Consider the following 17,794-nt stretch of genomic DNA (forward strand, 5'->3'; position numbering starts at 1 on the left):
ACCCACCCCGGGTTCTTGTGGAACACTGCATGCACCCCACCATCTCAGCATTCACAAGCCATATAAAGCTGTGTCTATGGCCATATCACTGATTCTCCAAATCAAAATCGAATCTTCGGATTGGCCAAATTGAATCAGGACAGTAATCCAAATCAACTAATTAAATCACTGTCCCCTGAATCCAGCCAAATCCTAATCCAAATTGAATATGACCTGCTTTGCACAACCCTACTTGCTACCATTGGCTGGCATTGTCAGAAGTGTAACTAAGGTTGGGGGGAGGAGGAGGAGGGCACCAGCCCCAGGAGCTGATTTTGTGGGGGTTAAGTGGGGGGAGAGGGTGGGATAGGAGACAAAAATAGCAGCTGCCACCTCTGCCTATCCAGTAATACAAGTAGTGGTGGCTCAGGCACTGCCCTCTCCTGCCCAGGGCACAAAACTGTCAGCTGTGCCACTCATACTGTCTCATCCTCTGCTCTCCTACAACACCTCAGTCCTTACTTACAAGCTTTCATTAAAAGTTTTTCCAACAGAGTGTGTTTTACTTAAAAATCAAACAAACAAAGCAGCTTTTTAAAGAAGTGTTTTTGTAGCTTTTGCACTGCTTTCTGATTTTTCATTGCAACCAAAAACTGCATTTTGCTTCAGTTCAAATGGAAACTCCCTCCATCCCCCAACTTGGCTGCTTTTTTCCTCTTTTATCTTTCTTGATCTCCTCCCCTATGGAAAAATATGAAAAAAGAAAATTCTGTTTCAGCCAGAAAACTAAAAATTACATGACAGTATTTTGAAAATGTTCATTCCAACTTTCACTGGGGCTTCATGCCTAAAGTGTTTTTGAAAATGTGACTTTTAGTACAAGCAGAACAATTTACCTCAGTGCAAAAGTTGGGGGGAGGTATCTGGACTATAAATCAGCTACTCTCACCTCATAAAGACATTCAGTTTCTTCTGAGAGAGAGACTGCCGTGCTCTGTCACCAGACAGACTAAAGAAGCCAGTTGAAATGTGTGCACAGGGACCCACACTAGCTGCACAGTGTCAGCCGCTCACACTTCAGGGCCTCAGCACTCGAATGTCTGTGCATGCAGCTCTGAATAAGTTTCTCTACCCAGAGAGCAAACCTGGGAGAATTCTCCCAGATTATTTCAATGTGTGGATGCAGCCTCTGTAGTAACTGCCTATACGGACACTCTTCTGTTTTGGTAAGAGAAAGCTAACCTATATTAACTTTCACTGAGCAGTCACAGGGACAATTACCAGAGCAGCTGATATATATTAAAATTCCACCGCTTTTGATCCACAGTACTGTAAATTGTTTGTATGTCCAACTTGGCACACCATTCTGGTGGTTATGAAATTTTTTTCTCAATAAAACCTTTGTTTGCAAAAGTGACTAGCAATGTCTAAGTGCTCAACTTGAGACATCTTAAAGAGGTTCTAGGTTTCAGGAAGTGCTATGCCTTAACTACATAATGCCACTCTGCAGTGATCCAAGGTAAATACCTAGAAAGTGAGCATCCAAAATCTCTTGAGAATTTAGGCTGCTGTATTACAGTCTGTTTCTCAAAGCACCAGTGCTCTCACTGACAAACTAGAGCTCATGTTATTCAGCAGTTCTGAAAATGCACCCTTGGGTGACACTGGGTGCTATAGAGAATACACAAGTCTGCCAAGTCAAAACATTACTGAAGGTTATCTTTTTCTTAATAAGATACTAAGAAACTTCTGCATGCATATACATTACTTTTGAGACAGGGCTGACAGATCTTTTCATGATTCCTTTTCCTCTGTTTGGATACAAAGAATGGCAAAGCATTCTGATATTGTACATTTTTGCATGGCTTTCTGATCTAATCTAAATTCAGAGGTGTTTCAGTTTCCTAGAACCATTCAACTCACTATAGTTTCATAGTTAGTAAGGTCAGAAGGGACCTGAACAGATCATCAAGTTGGACCCCCTACCATAAGCAGGAAAGAATGCGGGGGTCAAATGACCCCAGCAAGGTGTCTATCTATCTATCTTCCTTCTGAAGACCCCCAGGGTAGGAGCAAGTACCACTTCCCTTGGAAGTTGGTTCCAGATCTTAGCTGCCCTGACTGTGAAGTAGTGCCTCCTGATATCTAGCCTGAGTCTACTCTCCATCAACTTATGGCCGTTACTCCTCGTTACTCCCAACAATGCTCGGGGGAACAGGGACTCTCCCAATGCCTGCTGGTCCCCCTTGGCAATTTTGTAGATGGCCACCTCAGCCTTCTCTGGTGGAAGCTGAACAGGTTTATGTCCCATAGCCTCCGCTCATAGGCTCCGCTCCTTGCTGCCCTCTGACCATGCGAGTGGCCCTCTTCTGGGCCCTCTCGATGCTGAAGTGCGGCGCCCAGAACTGGTCACGGTACTCCAGCTGCGGCCTGACCAGTGTTGCGTAGAGGGGGAGGATCACCTTCTTGGACCTGCTTGAGATGCATCCATGGATGCATGACAGGGTGTGGTTAGCCTTCTTGACCGCATCCCCACATTGGCAGCCCATGTTCATCTTGGAGTCTATAACGACTCCAAGATCCTTTTCTGCCTCTGTGCTAATGAGAAGGGAGTTCCCCAGACTGTAGGTATGCTCCTGGTTCTTTCTCCCTAGGTGCAGTACCCTGCACTTGCCAGTACTGAATCCCATCTTATTCTCATCCGCCCACCCCTGTAACCTGTCCAGATCCAATTGCAGCCTGTCCCTCCCTTCTAGTATGCCCACTTCTCCCCACATCTTAGTGTCATCTGCGCATTTGAACACACTAAAGAGTTGCCTATGAAGGAGACTAAAGAGCTGCCATTCTTCAGCCCCTGCAAATCAGCCAACCATGTTCTCATTGGGCATTTTCACACATGCTCCAAGGGTGGGCAAGGGGGCACTTTAATTGGAGCAGCTCTGAGGCCTCTCTAATTAACACACTGCAGCACCTCATGTATCAGTGTCCCCACGCTTCAAAATGGTGGGTGCTTTAAGCTCGTTCAATGAGCTTCAGTTAAAGTGTCCCCACTGCCATTTTGAAGTGCGGGGATGGTGATTTGAGATGCGGAGGCCGCTGGATGTGTGCTAATTAGCACGCTCCAGCAACCTTGATTAATTACAGCACATCAGAGCAGTCTCCATGCACATCTACAGGCACCCATGAGGACTGAGTTCTCTGGTCAACACAACAATGACCACACACACCAGGGCTAGATTTCAAGGGTACAGCTGTAACCCTGCTTATCTCAAAGGGCATCTTTAGATATGCTCTGGGCTAGGTTTGGGGAGGGGAAGGGAAGCACTTTAATTAGGGTGGCTTTTAGGAGCCACTCTAAATAAAGTGCAACATGTATTCAGTGTCCTGCACTTCAAAATGGCAGCAGGGATGCTTTAACTAAAGCTCATTCAATGAGCTTTAATTAAAGCACCCCCACCGCCATTTTGAAGCATGGGGATGCTGAATACATGAGACGCTGCGTCTGCTCCAACACATGCTAATTAGCATACATCAGAGAAGACATCAGATACATTTTGAGTTGCCTGAAGTTCTTTTGGAATTTGACACTATTGCTGGGTGATTTTGGCCCTTAATCTTCTGTGACACACAGTATTATGTCATACTTTTAACAATAATTTTAACTTTATAAGATATTTCAAGACACAATATATGTGAGACAGACAAGCAAAATAATAGGGCTCTTTAGCATCATCTTCACTTTCCTGGAACTGTTTTGAATAGAAGCACATTAAAGACAGAATTTTATTTCATCTTGGCGTCTCACTTCTCCAGCTTCAAAATAGCTACATTTTGTAAACACTGTTTCTGTTTATACATAGAATAAGAACAGTTAAAAACTCTCTTTGTGACACTAACTGCTGGAAAGATTAATGGTAGCCTAATATATTACTTAAGAAACTTAAAATACATTTGTTTAGAATAAAACCCAATAGTTTTGTGTGCCTCTCACTGGCTGTGTCTACCCATGCACTTTAATGGAGTAGACTAATTAGCTGCAGAGTAAAGTGTTGCTATCTACACATGCAACAATATTGGCCTGCAGTAAACTAATGAATGCTGCAATAAGATACTGCTGTCGGGGACAGTACTATTTTATGACAGGATAATTTACCTGAAACTCATATGTAGCTGCTGACTGCAGGCATAAATTGTGTCTGGTCAGCCCAGCCAGCTGGGGGCCAGACTTCTGCCTCCCTCCTAGCCACACAACTCCACACTTTCAGCATTCTTGTGTCCCAGCCAGCCCTGACACCACTGGATGCCACTACCTAGAGTCCAGGGCTGACCTCCTGTGCCCGCTGCCAGCCTGGGCCTACTCTATCCCAGCTCACATTTGTGCTGGCATGGGTGCATGTGCCTAGGAATAGTGTATTAGAGCTCAAATTGCTCCAGAGTTTATTGCTGTGTATTAACTGCACATGTAGATGCACCCACTGAGGTATTTAATATGGCAGTCCTTGCAATGCAATCACTTTGTAGCAAACCAACTTATGTCACTTCCACACCATCCTATATCTCGGTTGTTCTTTGTATTGCCTGCTCCAAGTCCTGATTCTCAAGAATTTTTGGCAGAAATGTAATTATAGTGTATCTGTTGCAAATATTATTTACATGTAATCAAGCCATGTTCCTTTTTATTCTTCCCATAGGACTTGTGAGAGGAGGAACATCACAGCCAAGTAAACTAAAAGCCTACCCTGACACTGAGTAATACCTGAGACTCCATCTGCGCCAAATCAATGAATCTATTTTCCCTCTCTTTTGAGGACCTTCAGTCTAATCTTCCAAAGCTCCAGCAAAGCCAAGGTTAGGAAAGCTGCCAAAGGTCATATCCTCTTTCTGGTCATTGGTTTGAATCCTCAGAAGGATGTAAACTGATGGTATTGAGTCTTGACCCAAAGCTCACTGAAATCAATGGGAGGCTTCTTAGTGACTCTGATGTGCTTTGGATCAAGCTGAGAAGAAAGACATCCTTGTTGCTTTAGCTACGAAATGGCATTCTGTCTCTCTAGTTAAGCTATTCAGTATAGTGGTCAATGCTTTAATTACAGCTGAAATTAGAAGTTACCGTATAACACACTGTGGAAGTCCATGTCACTAGTATCACAGATACCAGAATGCAAAGTATGATGAGCATAGGACTCAAAGCACTGATACATGGAAAGAACAGAGCTAGCTGATGACTATGGAAAGTTTATAACAGACTTCGAATCACTACTGTTAACTATGTGTGTGGATGCAATACAAATAGCAATGATAAATCTAGGGCTTTTGAAATAAGGTTTTGCTAGTGACAACAAAGTTCGTTCCTAGCTTGGAAGCCTCTGATCCATTTGTTTAAATGGAATGGTCCAGCCATGCAACAAATTTTAATTCCAAGCGAATCACATCCATCATGATAAAAGAGCCCTATGTTCCTGCTTTCTTTTTGGCTGAGTCCTGTTACTTCAATTCATATTTATGTCATTCCTGTTAACTTTACTAACACATTATGTAGCTGTTCTGTGCTCCGGTAGGTAAGTAGTGTACTATTTGTAGTACATTTTGAGAGCTGTTGCTCAATGGATTCATTCATTTCATCCATTACATGCATCAGAATATATACCTAAATGCATTTATCTCAATATAAGAGATGAGAGCTTTTTTTCATAAGAAAAGACAGCACCTAAGTGGTACAAATTCTTGAAAACATTTCATTCAAATCAGAACTGACTGTGTGTGTGAACACAATGTTTCTCGCATAGTCTGATGATGAGCATTAGTAAAGCCACATTTTTTAACAGCAATATCTTAGGCTTTTCATTTTTTAACACTAGCCTTGTATTTATAAGTATTTTGGAAAAAATAGCACAGCGTTAATATAAGAGACATAACATGCTGTAACCGATTCATTTTATTAAAGGAGAAATTAATAATTGTTAGCTATAGGCCTGGTCCAGAACACAATTAAATAAAGGGAATTTTACTACTGGATTCACTGGTCTTTGGACTGGGCCATCTATAATCTTTCCCTGATTCATTTTAAGTGGGATGAACAATCAGTGGATAAGCAGAGCTCCACAACTGGCTTAGTTATGAAATAAGATTAAAGCAGCTGGGATAAGTTTATGGAGAAGATACAGAAAGGGGAGTTCTGGCTCTTTATTCAGAGGATATGATGTGTAGACTTATGTTTGTTGTTCCCAGGCTGGAAAGCAGAATAAAGGGTGTTTGGTTTTTCCCATGCTTCTGAGCTTTGCTGGCTGCCACATGAGGCTGAGAAGGATTTTTTTCCCTTTCTGTTGCTACAGGTGTCAGGTTATTTTTTTGTTTGTGGAGTTTTTTTCCACCTTCCCCAGTTTGCTGGGGATTTTGACTGACTGGGCTATATTAATGCTCCTGCTGGGACAAAAATTGGAAGTTTCCTGACTAAAGGAAACTGATCCCTCCCCAGGATCAGATTGATAGCCACAGTTGGGGTCAGGAAGAAATTTGGCCTCATAGTCAAATTGTATGGACCATGGGGGATTTTACCTTCTTCTACAGCTGCGAGGCATGGGCCTCTTCCTTGCATCTCTTGAGAACCTTTTAAGAAACCTTCTGGCAGCAGGATAGTGACAGTCCTCATTCCCCAGTTTTACTTGTGGCAGGTTTGGGTGTTTTTGGTGCCTTTGGGCAATATGCCTCATAGTTGTGCCAGTGTGGATTGATTATGTAGTTTTAGAAATATGTTAGGAAAGGACTTGTATTGGGATAGTGTGGATAGGGGACTGGACTAAATCAGTGGTTCTCCACTTTTTTTGTACCAGGACCTATTTGTAAACACTGATGGCCAGTCCCAACTTAGTGCCCCTCATTCCTGACCCTCTGCCCCCTGGCCCTAGGTCCCAGCTCCACAGTGTGTGGGGCAGAGGGTAGGTGTCTAAGGTGGGAGGGTTATGGGTCTTGGGGGGGACCCACATAGCCCCTTGCAGGCTTTAGCTCTGCCAGTCTGCGAGAGAAAACCCACTATTTCTCATGTTTTTCTCCTTTAAAGGAAAATCCATGTTTAAAGTTTTTTGATTCATTTTTAAAGTTTTTTCTGATCCTTTCATATATTCTTGTGGCCCACTTTTGGGTTGAGGAATGCTGGATGACTTCTGGGGGTCCATTTCAGCCATACTTTTCTGTTTGTAAATACCAGATCAGATGGAGGAAAAAGAAGGGAGAGATGTAGACACCTAAATTAGGCACAGGCTATATACAGAAATGTTATTAACTTCTGGTAGATGTTAAATTTAAAGTGAAATTAACATATTAATGGAGCAATAAATTGTAACATGCCACACATTCAAGCAATTTATTACTAGATAAGCTGCAAAAATGGTGATTCAGCCTCAAAGATGTTACTTGTTAAATACAGGATATCTTTGTATCTTGTTTGTATTGGGCTCAAATTTTAATGTGTAGCATATTACACATAGGGTGATAGTTTCCGGCCAGGTCCTCCAACATTCCTGCATAGACTGCTTTCTCCTCACTCCCCTCCTTCCTGCAAAGGGACTTCTCTGTGACTCATCATGATGAACTCTGTTGCACCAGGGTGCCTCAGCAGGAGATGTAATGACTCACTGCCCCACTTCCCTTTCTCCACCCATCCTTCAAGGCTGCTTTTTTAAGGAGCCACTTAGCCCCTCTTCCCTGTAACAGCCAGAGTATATACAAACACTCAGCCCAATGTGTTTTACTTGCACACAGTAAAAGTGTGTAGGGGAGAGAAGAAGAGCACATACAAGAAAGCATCTAAAAAAGTGTCCCAGGACAGTATACGCCCTGATGTTCCTCCCCACTCTCCACCTTTCCCCCACAACCCCCACCCTTGCCCTGGTCTGCATCAGGGTTGGGGGGAAGCAGCTCCATCACCAAAGGGAGGCTCAGCTGTTGTGTTCAGGGCTCACTTGTTATTAGCAGCACAAATGAAGATGGGGCAGAGAAAGGGAGAGGGGAGGGAATTACAGGTCCTGCCAGCTGGGACTCTTCAGGTCCCCTTGCTGGCCAGTGATGGCAGGACAAGTTCCTAGGACATATTCCCCCCTGCCCCTATGGATAGCTTGCCCTGTGAATGTCAAACATGTCAGATCCAGCAATAGTTTCCATCAAGAATGATGCCTGTTGCTTAGTGGAAATGTTTGCCAGGGACTATTGTTAAAAAAGCCCCCAGTTCTCTGTTGAGGACAGGTCTCTCTATGTGACAGCTTAGGAGGGTCCCAGAGGTGGAATTGAAGAAGATACTGAAGGTGTTATTTTGGGGAAATGAGGCTGAATATTTTCTGCATCATATGTTCATATTAGTCTGAGATATAAACAAGGAGAAGGCAACATAAGTCAGTCTGAGACTTAATGACATATTGGAAGACATGTGATGGGCCAGGTCTCTACACATGCAGGATCCTTTTAAATACAAACAAAGCAGAGAGGCTTAGGGTAGAAGTCAACTAGAGCTTCTCCACTAATATCAGTGGAGCCAGGATTTCACCCACAACAACTATGAAAGGCAGAATAGATATGCAGTATAATGGATGAAGTATAACAAAACACAGCGACACAACACAATGCAGAATAGAACAGGCATCTTTGGAGGGTTTCATAAGTGAAAATGGAATTCATGTAGAGATTTGATGGAACAGATGGAAGGCATATATAGTTGGAAACTTGTTCCAACCAGAAAAAATGGCATGGAAGATATAAAGTGAAGAGTGGCAAGATGATAGGAAGTTCACAGTTTAGACTGAAAACACAGAGCAAGATACAAGGTGGGTGAAGGATTGTGACATCCATCCATCTATCTATATAGGTTGAGAAGCACTTTAGAGGAAAAATAAAGCAGAGAAGAATCAAACTAAGAACTGAACCCCAAATTCTGCATCGAGATACGCCTATTGAAGCCCCTCTGAAATAAACATAGGTTGCACCCATTGGTATTTGCCTTCATCATGAGGACATGTCCACCCATCCATCTTTTGGAGTTTTAATAGCAGAGTTTCAAACAGGCACCTTAAGTATAAACCAGTAGATGTATATCCTTCACAGACCCCTAGAGTACGTTTACTTATGTTCCCTGTAGGAATGTGAGCAAAACAGTGTATCATTACTTCATTTTAGTTTTCTAATTCTTTACTCAGTTCACTTAAAGCAAGGTCAGTGGTAAATGTTTAGCCTTAGGCTCTGATCCTCATTAATTCTACCACAGCCCCAAAAGTGGATAGGATGACCTGAACTTTTTAAACAGAATGACCAGCAAACAGTTCAGAACTGCACTGGGCTCAAAAGTTGAATAATAAGAAGCTAAAACCCTAAAGAAAAAAAAACTCACCCCAATTTTTTAAGGGGAAAAATACAATTTTATTAATTTTATGAAGATCATTTTTATATCGTTCTAATTTAACTTTTTTCAAGTGAAAGTTTAGGGATGAGTATAGCATAGTCTGAAAAATAATATATGGGATATGAAAGGTAAAGCAGCAAAGTATGTATGCCAGTGACTGGCAAGAGATTTTCAAAGGCACACATGAGAGTTAGGCACCCACTTCCTACTGAGAGTCAATCAGACTTCAGTGTATATATCTTATTTTGAAAATCTCCCCTTAAAAGTGAGGAGGCCCCAGTCCATTAATGGATACCACATGATCAGACTGCTGTGCCTGTGTAGAAACTGACTTCACAGGGCTTTGTATGGGTGCTGAAACATTAGATTTTCTCAGTTCAACTTTTCCGTGTCTTTACATTTCCTTTCAAATTTCCTTTTAGATTCTTATCTACATTTCTGTATCTCCAATTCCCTTCGTATTTTTTTTAAATCTCCACTGCTTATCTCTATTTCAAGTCTTTCCAAACATGGAAAATAACACTGAGTTGGGTTTCTGAGCAGCCCAGCTGTATAATTGGGACAACTATTCTGCATGTTTTAACTTTCTTGCCAGGGTGCTAGTCCATGAACTACTGCATCTTTGTGTTATTTATCCTTCTACTTTTCCAGAAAGTTATATGCAGAAGTATAAAAGGGATACCAAAACACATTTTTAGTTGGGCTCAAAGGACAAACTAGCCAACCAACCAGAGAGATTTAGACTGGCAAAAACTGAAGCATGGCCCAGCAGGAAGGATATAAGCCTTGCAGGAATAAAGAGATTTCTCTTCATACCTCTCAATGTCTGGTTGGTGTTCCCCACAGATACTGGACTTCTGGCTCCAAGGGTGACTTTCTTAGAAAGGAAATGGATGAAGGACCAGCTGGTACTGGCATAGGCAGATTAGGATTTTGAAAAGGTAGGTGCAGATGATATGGTGCATCATCATATCTAAACACAGCACCCATTTTTCTCTAGTTAAAAAGAAACTAAAAGTTTACTAGTGTGCTACATGCCAAAGGCTATATTATTCAGCTTAAGAACAAAGCAAAAACAAATATAACTTCATTGGAATGCTCATTAATTTGCTAGCTCATACATTATATATTAAGAACACAACAGACTAGGCAAAAATATTCAAAAGATTTTGTTTCTTTATAGTTATGAGAAATAAATGTACATCTTCTAATTTCTAAAATAAAACCTAGCCTTTTTGAGCATCTTGACAGTGAATCCAATGCTTCATTGAAAGTTATTTCCACATCTGACTTAATGTTCACCTGAGTTTATGTTTCCACTTATGAGGTAATGTTTGTAGTTAAGTATTAAAAACAATCTGCAGGGCTGTGAAATAGAAGCTATTACCAGGAGCAGCAAACAGACAACAAAATTAGAGAAGAAAGGATGGCATGATTGATGTAACATTAAGACCATTGAAAAAGGAGAGAGAAAGAGTTGTTAACACCTGTGGAATATAGGGCTCCAATACACATGCATGGAGGCTACTCCAGTGCACGGTAATTACAGCGTGTTGGAGCAGACTCCTTAATCTGTGCTTCAGCAGACTCCAGTGTCATGTGCATCAGCATCCCCATGCTGAAAAATAGTGGTGGGGTGCTTTAAAGTAAAGCTTGTTTGATGAGCTTTAGTTCAAAGTGACCTGCTGCCATTTTCAGCGTAGGGACACTGATACACGTGACACTGGGCACTTTAATTAGCGCAGCTCCAAGAGCTGCGCTAATTAAAGTGCCCCCCACAGAGCACATCTATAATAACCTGAAGAGTCAAGAAGAAATCAGGTAGATTATAATGAGCCATGAAGTCAAGTGACTGTCTTACTGATGCCTGAATTGGAATACGGCTGCCAGGCATCAGTAAGACTGGCATGGTTTAAACTTTGGGTAGAGCAGGAAACAAAGAGGATTGCAATGAGAAGAAAATGTTGTCACATAGCTTGATGCTGCTCTCTGATTGATAGGCATTAGTTAAACTATACAGAAAACAAAAATGTTTATGTATGATAATGACCTCTATTTAAAGGTTGCAGTTAACTGCTATTAGTGGACAAGAGATAGGATTCATGAACATTATAATTAAAGGTTAGGTTAGGTTAAGGGTCTTGTTGCTGGGCTAACAGTGTACAGATAGGCATGGTTAGATTAATAAACATACAAACCTCATTTCTTTAGTTTGATACAGGTCAACATTAAAATGTCAATAGTCTCCATACTGCAGTATCATAGATATACCAGAATACTCAGATACTTAGAACAGGTATTAAATGTTGATAAATATTGACTTGTTACTGGAGATTCACAACGTGTCTTTTGAAGCTGCAACCTCTTTTTTTTTTTTTTTTTTTTTTTTTTAACTTTACATGTGTGTTTCACAAAATGTATTTGGGCCATACAGGGAGAAGAGCTAGAAACATTTTCACAATGACAACACTGATAGCTTATAATTACCTGTGAATACTCCCAGAAAACAATTATTACAATTTTTGTCTGTTACACAATATGTCATATTTCTATAACAGCAGGCTAATTTTATTTGAAAATGCAATTTAGTATTTGTCTCTTTAGCTCAGTTTCAGCCACATCCTAAACCCATACTTAAAGATTTTTTAAATGATAAAGCTGAGTGCACAATACCTTTGCTATTTCCTCTTGGAAAGCTACTAAATTCAGGTACGATATGTTGGTCAGGTCTGGACCGTAGACAACTGTTATCATTCGATTCTCAAGTCTACCTCCTAGGTTCCCTGCATCCAAGAGTTCACGCAGCTTTGGATCCTGCAAATAAGTATATTTCAAGAAAGTATATCAGACTTTAGCACTTTCTAAACTATTTTAAGTGTTGAGAAACATTAACACTTTAGGCATCATCTACATTTCTGGCCTGGTTAATTCTTCATTGCAGAAGTGATGACATCCAAAAACAATGAAAGATACTGGCCTATCTTCTGCAGAGTGTCCAAGCTCTGTGTAGGGGCAGTGAGAAGGCACATAGGTAGATGCTGCTCTCTGATTCCTTATAACTTGGCTTTCAAAGTCAAGTACAAACTTAAGGGTTCTGAGGAATCAGGATCGTAGGGCTTGATCCAAAGTCCATTTAAGCCAGTTAAAAAAAAATAGTTATAGACAGCAACTGAGGTTTGGCACCAGTAACAAGGTCTAGTGATATGTTATAATTATGTTGGTTTCTACCAATTTACATCACAAAAGTGCTAATTAGCATGCCACAATACAAAAAAAAAAACGCCTGGTCCTAGCCCTGAAGAGCTTCCAAGGTGGAAAAGTCAGATAAGAATTTTCAAGAAAGTTTCACGCAGGGAAATCCCTCCTTTGCAGAGTGCTAGCACAGTTTGGAAATTCTGGCTTCTAACAAAGACAATGTTTCACAGCATAGTAAAAATGTTAAAAAATTACCTAGCAAATTGGATCCTCATGGGGTTAACTAACTACACTGTTTCTAAAACAAAAACTCAAAGTCCTTCAGTAAACTGAACTCATGATGAAAGCTCTGGAGTGAAATAAATAATCTGTGAACTGTAAAGGACTGGCATAATCATCACCATTTAAAACTCATGCAAACTTTTTTTAAAACCTGTTAAGCAAGCGTATTCATTATTCATGCTACAGTTCTTCAAATTTAATACCATCTGTGTAATAATCTAAGCTTTGTCTGATATAAATGTTTTTATTTCTGCAGGACAACAAATTCAAGATTGTGAAAATGACCATCTATTCCAGAAAAGGGAACATCTGAGAGGAGGGGGTACTTTAACTTGCTAATAAGCTTCAATCTAACAGGGATGTCTTATGATCACTATAATATGCATTTGCCGGCAAAAAGCTTGTGGGTATCTACACCAAACACTTAAACAGGTTCAAAGGAAAGTTTTGTAGCACTGCATACTAATTGCAAGGAAATGAAGGATGGCCTATCATTAACGCTGAGCTTCACTAAATATCGGGTACAATGGTAAGCTATGTAGGGAACATGACAATATAATGAGCCTATTCAAAGGTGTTGTAAATGAGGAATATTATCGTTTGTACTCTTAGGCAAAACTGCTGTCATGGATAAACACATTAATGACAGGTTTTCACACTTCAGATTAAAATAGCAAAAAGCAAAAATAAAAACAGAAGGCCTGTTCCTGGGATGAGAGAGGTCAAGAAAAGAGATACAGAGATGATGTTAGCTTGCTACTGAGTGCGGAGCTAAACAGACTAATCAACAATGTAAGCAGTATATGCAGAATATATTTTCTGCGTGTAAAGTTTCTTTTTTTCTATGCACAAAATATTGTCATTCTTGCTTTAAGAAGATTTAGAAATACAGGCTGGCTGTTATTCTGAACTTTTTCAAACAAAAATGGGGCAGGTAAAGACAATTTCCAAACTGGGACTGTATCTGTACTTCCTCCCCATCCAAAAGTGAACTTGGAAAGTATTCATTTTATTTGTGCTTTAACCAAAATATCCTTAAACCTCAGATTCAACATTAGAACTGGCTGAAATTATAAGTTAGCCAAAATTGCCCTTCTGGTGAAGCAAAAAGAATCTACTTTTCAGGTATGAAATTTTTGATTTTTTTCCATAGAAATAGCAGGTGCAACTGACTGCAAAAACAAAACAGTTTTCCATGAGAAACAAAATTAATTCAGTTTAGCTCACTACAGCTTGTTTAAAGCAAATATGCCGTATGTTGCTTACTACATATTTGCCCATGGTCTTTTTTTCCCCCTTTCCTCCCACAGTCTCAGGAAGGCCTATCCTATAAAGTTTTGCTGTCACAGCTGTCAGTCACAGTTGACTCATTCCTACCGCACTAGAGAAGCACAACTTATATAGGAGGTCACCTTATAAACACATATACATGCATCCTTTGCAACTATAACTTGTCAGCTGGGGAAGTCGTTATACCGGCAAAGGAACTCCTTTTGCCCATAATAGCCATGTCACCACTAGAGGGCTTTGCTAGCCCACCATTAACAGTATAGGCTAGACATCTGTATCATAATTTTTGTTGCCCCCCCCCCGGTATCTTTTCTTTCCTTATTTTTCCACCTCCTTATTTTATTTTAATCATCTGCATTTTCTCTCTTACAATCATTTCTTCCTATCTTAACTGCCTCAACATTTTTCTCATCTCCACCTTCTTCTAATTTATACTGCTGTAGAGCCTAAAGGTCACATCTTCACTATGCTGTGTGCTTTACCACGTGGCAATATAACCACGATTTAAATGTGGTTAAATACTGAACTAAATTATATTTTGTCAGTAATTCTATGATTCTAGTAACCGTTACTATACATAGTAATGGTTACTCTCTCTCTCTATATACATACACTATACATAGTAACTGTTACTACACATAATAATTCTATGATTCTAGTAACTGTTACTATAACCCACAACTGCATATGAAATAAAATGAAAGTTTATTTGATTTCTCTTCACTGATAGTGAACATACCTGGGACTTCCGGAACAGGGTTTTTAAGACGTGCATACCTAGCAATGAATCAGGAGATACACTGATATATGAAGTCCAATCTTTTACATCATGAGGACAAATCAAGACCAAAAATCAGACAGGGCATCCATTCTGGGTTTGTTTTGCAAAGAATGAATAAAATAAGGTTAAGTATTGTCTGGAAGTAGCTGCCTGTGATGCTAATTTAATAAACTTATTGTCACTTTGAACAGAACACTAATATGGTACCTGGCCACTCCACCACAGCAGCTAGGCATAAATGTGTGGAAATTGGACATCTTGAAATATAGCATGATATTGTACAAAGAGTTTGGGAGTGCTTGAGTCTTTATAAATCTGAGCTAATCTAACTTTAGGAAAAGATACTTCCAAGAACTATGCAAGAGTATACAACCAGCATATGCAAAAAAGTGGTTCTTCAGCTGCACATATCATGTTTCAAGGACACAGTACCACACCTAAAGAAACACATTTCAAATGTACATTTTTACTTTGGCCAACACCAAGGAACAGAACTGCCCCGGTACCAGTAGCCCTCCCGCAGGTCTCTTCCTAAAAAATGTATATATGGATTACATGAAGAAATGTGGCCACAAATGATAATTTTGATAAATGGCAAAATACTATCCCCTTTTAAGCCACTGTCAGAACATGGCCTGGCTTTGCCACTACTTGTGTTGAAAAACTGCTTCCTCACAGGATGGCCCTGAGGACAGGGTCACTTAAAGGGCCAACAAACAGTTCTGTGGGAAGAAAGACCCTCAAGAAACCCTGGCTTGGGTAAAGGGGCCAGGCAAAAAGACCTGCTTCATCTCTTTAAATTATGTTGGACTTCACTGATTTTAATAAATAGGCTCATCCTTGAAGAACAGGACTGAAACCCTACTGCCGTCTGGAGCTTTATTTTCTCCTCCAGCTGGCAAGTATTCCAACCAGTTTACAGACTTCATCAAGCAGAACTTTCAAACTTTGCTGGTTGTAGCTTAATGAATACAGGTGTGTGTGTATACATATATATATATATATATATATATATATATATATAAAAATAAAAATGCCACCCAGCTCTTTCAGAGGTGGACAAAAAAAATCAGCTAGATGTTTTGTTTTAAATATAGATATGTTTGTGCTACAGTTGAGATTTTTCTATGCTAATACTAGGGAACCACTATTCAAGAAGTATCTCGGGGCATACTAAACAAAATAATTGACTGCTGAAGATAGTGACCATATAACTCTTATGGGCTACATTTATAGTTGATTCAAAATGTTGTGATCAGATGAAATTCCACTTCCAGCACTTTTGATGTTTACTGACCTCTTTTATTTATGAGGTCTGTGTGTCAACCTGCTGGCTCTTTCCCAAAGGAGTCCTCAGAAACTATAATTTTAAGCCCTGGGACTGTCTTAAGACTTAACTCCTGAGATCAGCTGAGACAAAGCCAGCTTATCTGTGATGGCACCTCTGTGGCTCAAGTGCTGACAGATACGTATTATAAAACAGATAAGTGCAGAAAAGATGGCAAAGGATGGTGTTGGCAGTACAAATGATTTTAGACTCCATTTCAAAGTGGTTTGTTCATGTAGAATTGCAACACAGATAGGGCAGATGCCAGCACTGAGATCCCCTCCTTTAAAAACTGCCTGTAGAAACTACTGAAGGAAAATATGCCCCACAGCTAAGAGTTACACAAATGCAGAGCAGAAGATGATATTGGCCAGCAATGAGGAAAAACATTCAGAATAGTTTCATACAGGTGGAAAGGATGGGAGAAGTTTATTGACCGAATTTGGTGACACTTGTGACAATGTATTGAATATGGAGTATTTATTAGGGCTGTACAAAGCTTCAGCCGCCGATTCAATTTGGAGGAGATTTGGCCCAATTCAGCGGCCAAATCTGAATCAAATCAGGGACCATTAATCTCTCCAAATGGAATGAGAAGCTTCTGATTCGATTCGGAGAGATTTGATGATTCGGACATAGGTACAACTTTATACGTTGTTTCTACATACCTCAAGATACCAGGCAGCTCATAAATGCTGAGATGGTGGGGCAGATGGAGCATTCCATGGGAGTGTGGGAGGGTCCCCAGCACACTCCACGGTGAAGTGCATGGGGGACTCCCTTTGCCCTGGCAACTGGTGCCTCCTGGGTCTGGGGAGGGCAACTGGGGTCCCCTTGTGACTGATTGTTGAGCTGTGGGGCATGGGGGGGCGGCCCACATGCTCTACAGCGGACCCAGAAGTGGACCAGAAGTACTTATGAGAGTATGTTGGCCAGGGCATTCATATCCCATTCTCTGGAACTGACACAATAGAAGCTGTCATCTTTACTTGTGTGGTCAATTGAAATTTGTAGCTAAGCCTTCAGTTCACCACCAGCTATAATGTACAATCCCTGATTTCCCCCTGCCCCCAACACACACCTATCTACACACCCACCAGCACACCAATACACTTAAACATGGGCAGAAACCATAACGTTGTGCAGCAATGTTAGCTTTGCATGGATCCCAAACATTTTGGACAGGGATCCATCACCAGCTTGCACAGTTCCATCTCCTATCTTGACACTGATTATAATCAGCAGTCACTTGCTGTAGGTGGCTAAGTACAGACAGTCAAAAAGCCTGAGGCTGAATTGAGTCAGTCTTTGCAGGTTATTCTAAGCTGCAAAGATTGAACCAATAAGCAAATGAACAGATATTAACTTGTGATTCAGGAAATGCAACCACATGCCTACAGTGGCTCAAGTCAGAAACCAGGTGGCATTAAAGCACGGCTGTGTGTTTGTTTCCTCTTCCTGGTGCCCCCAAGGTCTCTATGATTTGTAGTCCACAATCACAGACAGCACTAAGCCAGCCAGCAGGGCAGGGCAGCTCTGTACTTGAGCGAAGTTG

The 17,794-nt window shown here is 40.7% G+C and overlaps 1 protein-coding gene across 5 annotated transcripts in view; it reads right to left on the minus strand.

Annotated features, from left to right (window-relative positions):
* Nucleotides 1–17,794, minus strand: part of PLCB1 (phospholipase C beta 1) — a 749,766-nt gene that overhangs the window by 278,361 nt on the left and 453,611 nt on the right. For all 5 annotated transcript variants that reach the window (XM_090051563.1, XM_090051555.1, XM_090051579.1 and 2 more), the window contains one exon: nucleotides 12,038–12,178. In XM_090051563.1, the coding sequence (XP_089907689.1) occupies nucleotides 12,038–12,178 (141 nt within the window). The remainder of the gene's footprint in view (nucleotides 1–12,037; nucleotides 12,179–17,794) is intronic.

Source organism: Crocodylus siamensis, chromosome 1, assembly GCF_052110815.1.
Source record: "Crocodylus siamensis isolate JL-2025a chromosome 1, ASM5211081v1, whole genome shotgun sequence".
Classification (NCBI taxonomy): domain Eukaryota; kingdom Metazoa; phylum Chordata; order Crocodylia; family Crocodylidae; genus Crocodylus; species Crocodylus siamensis.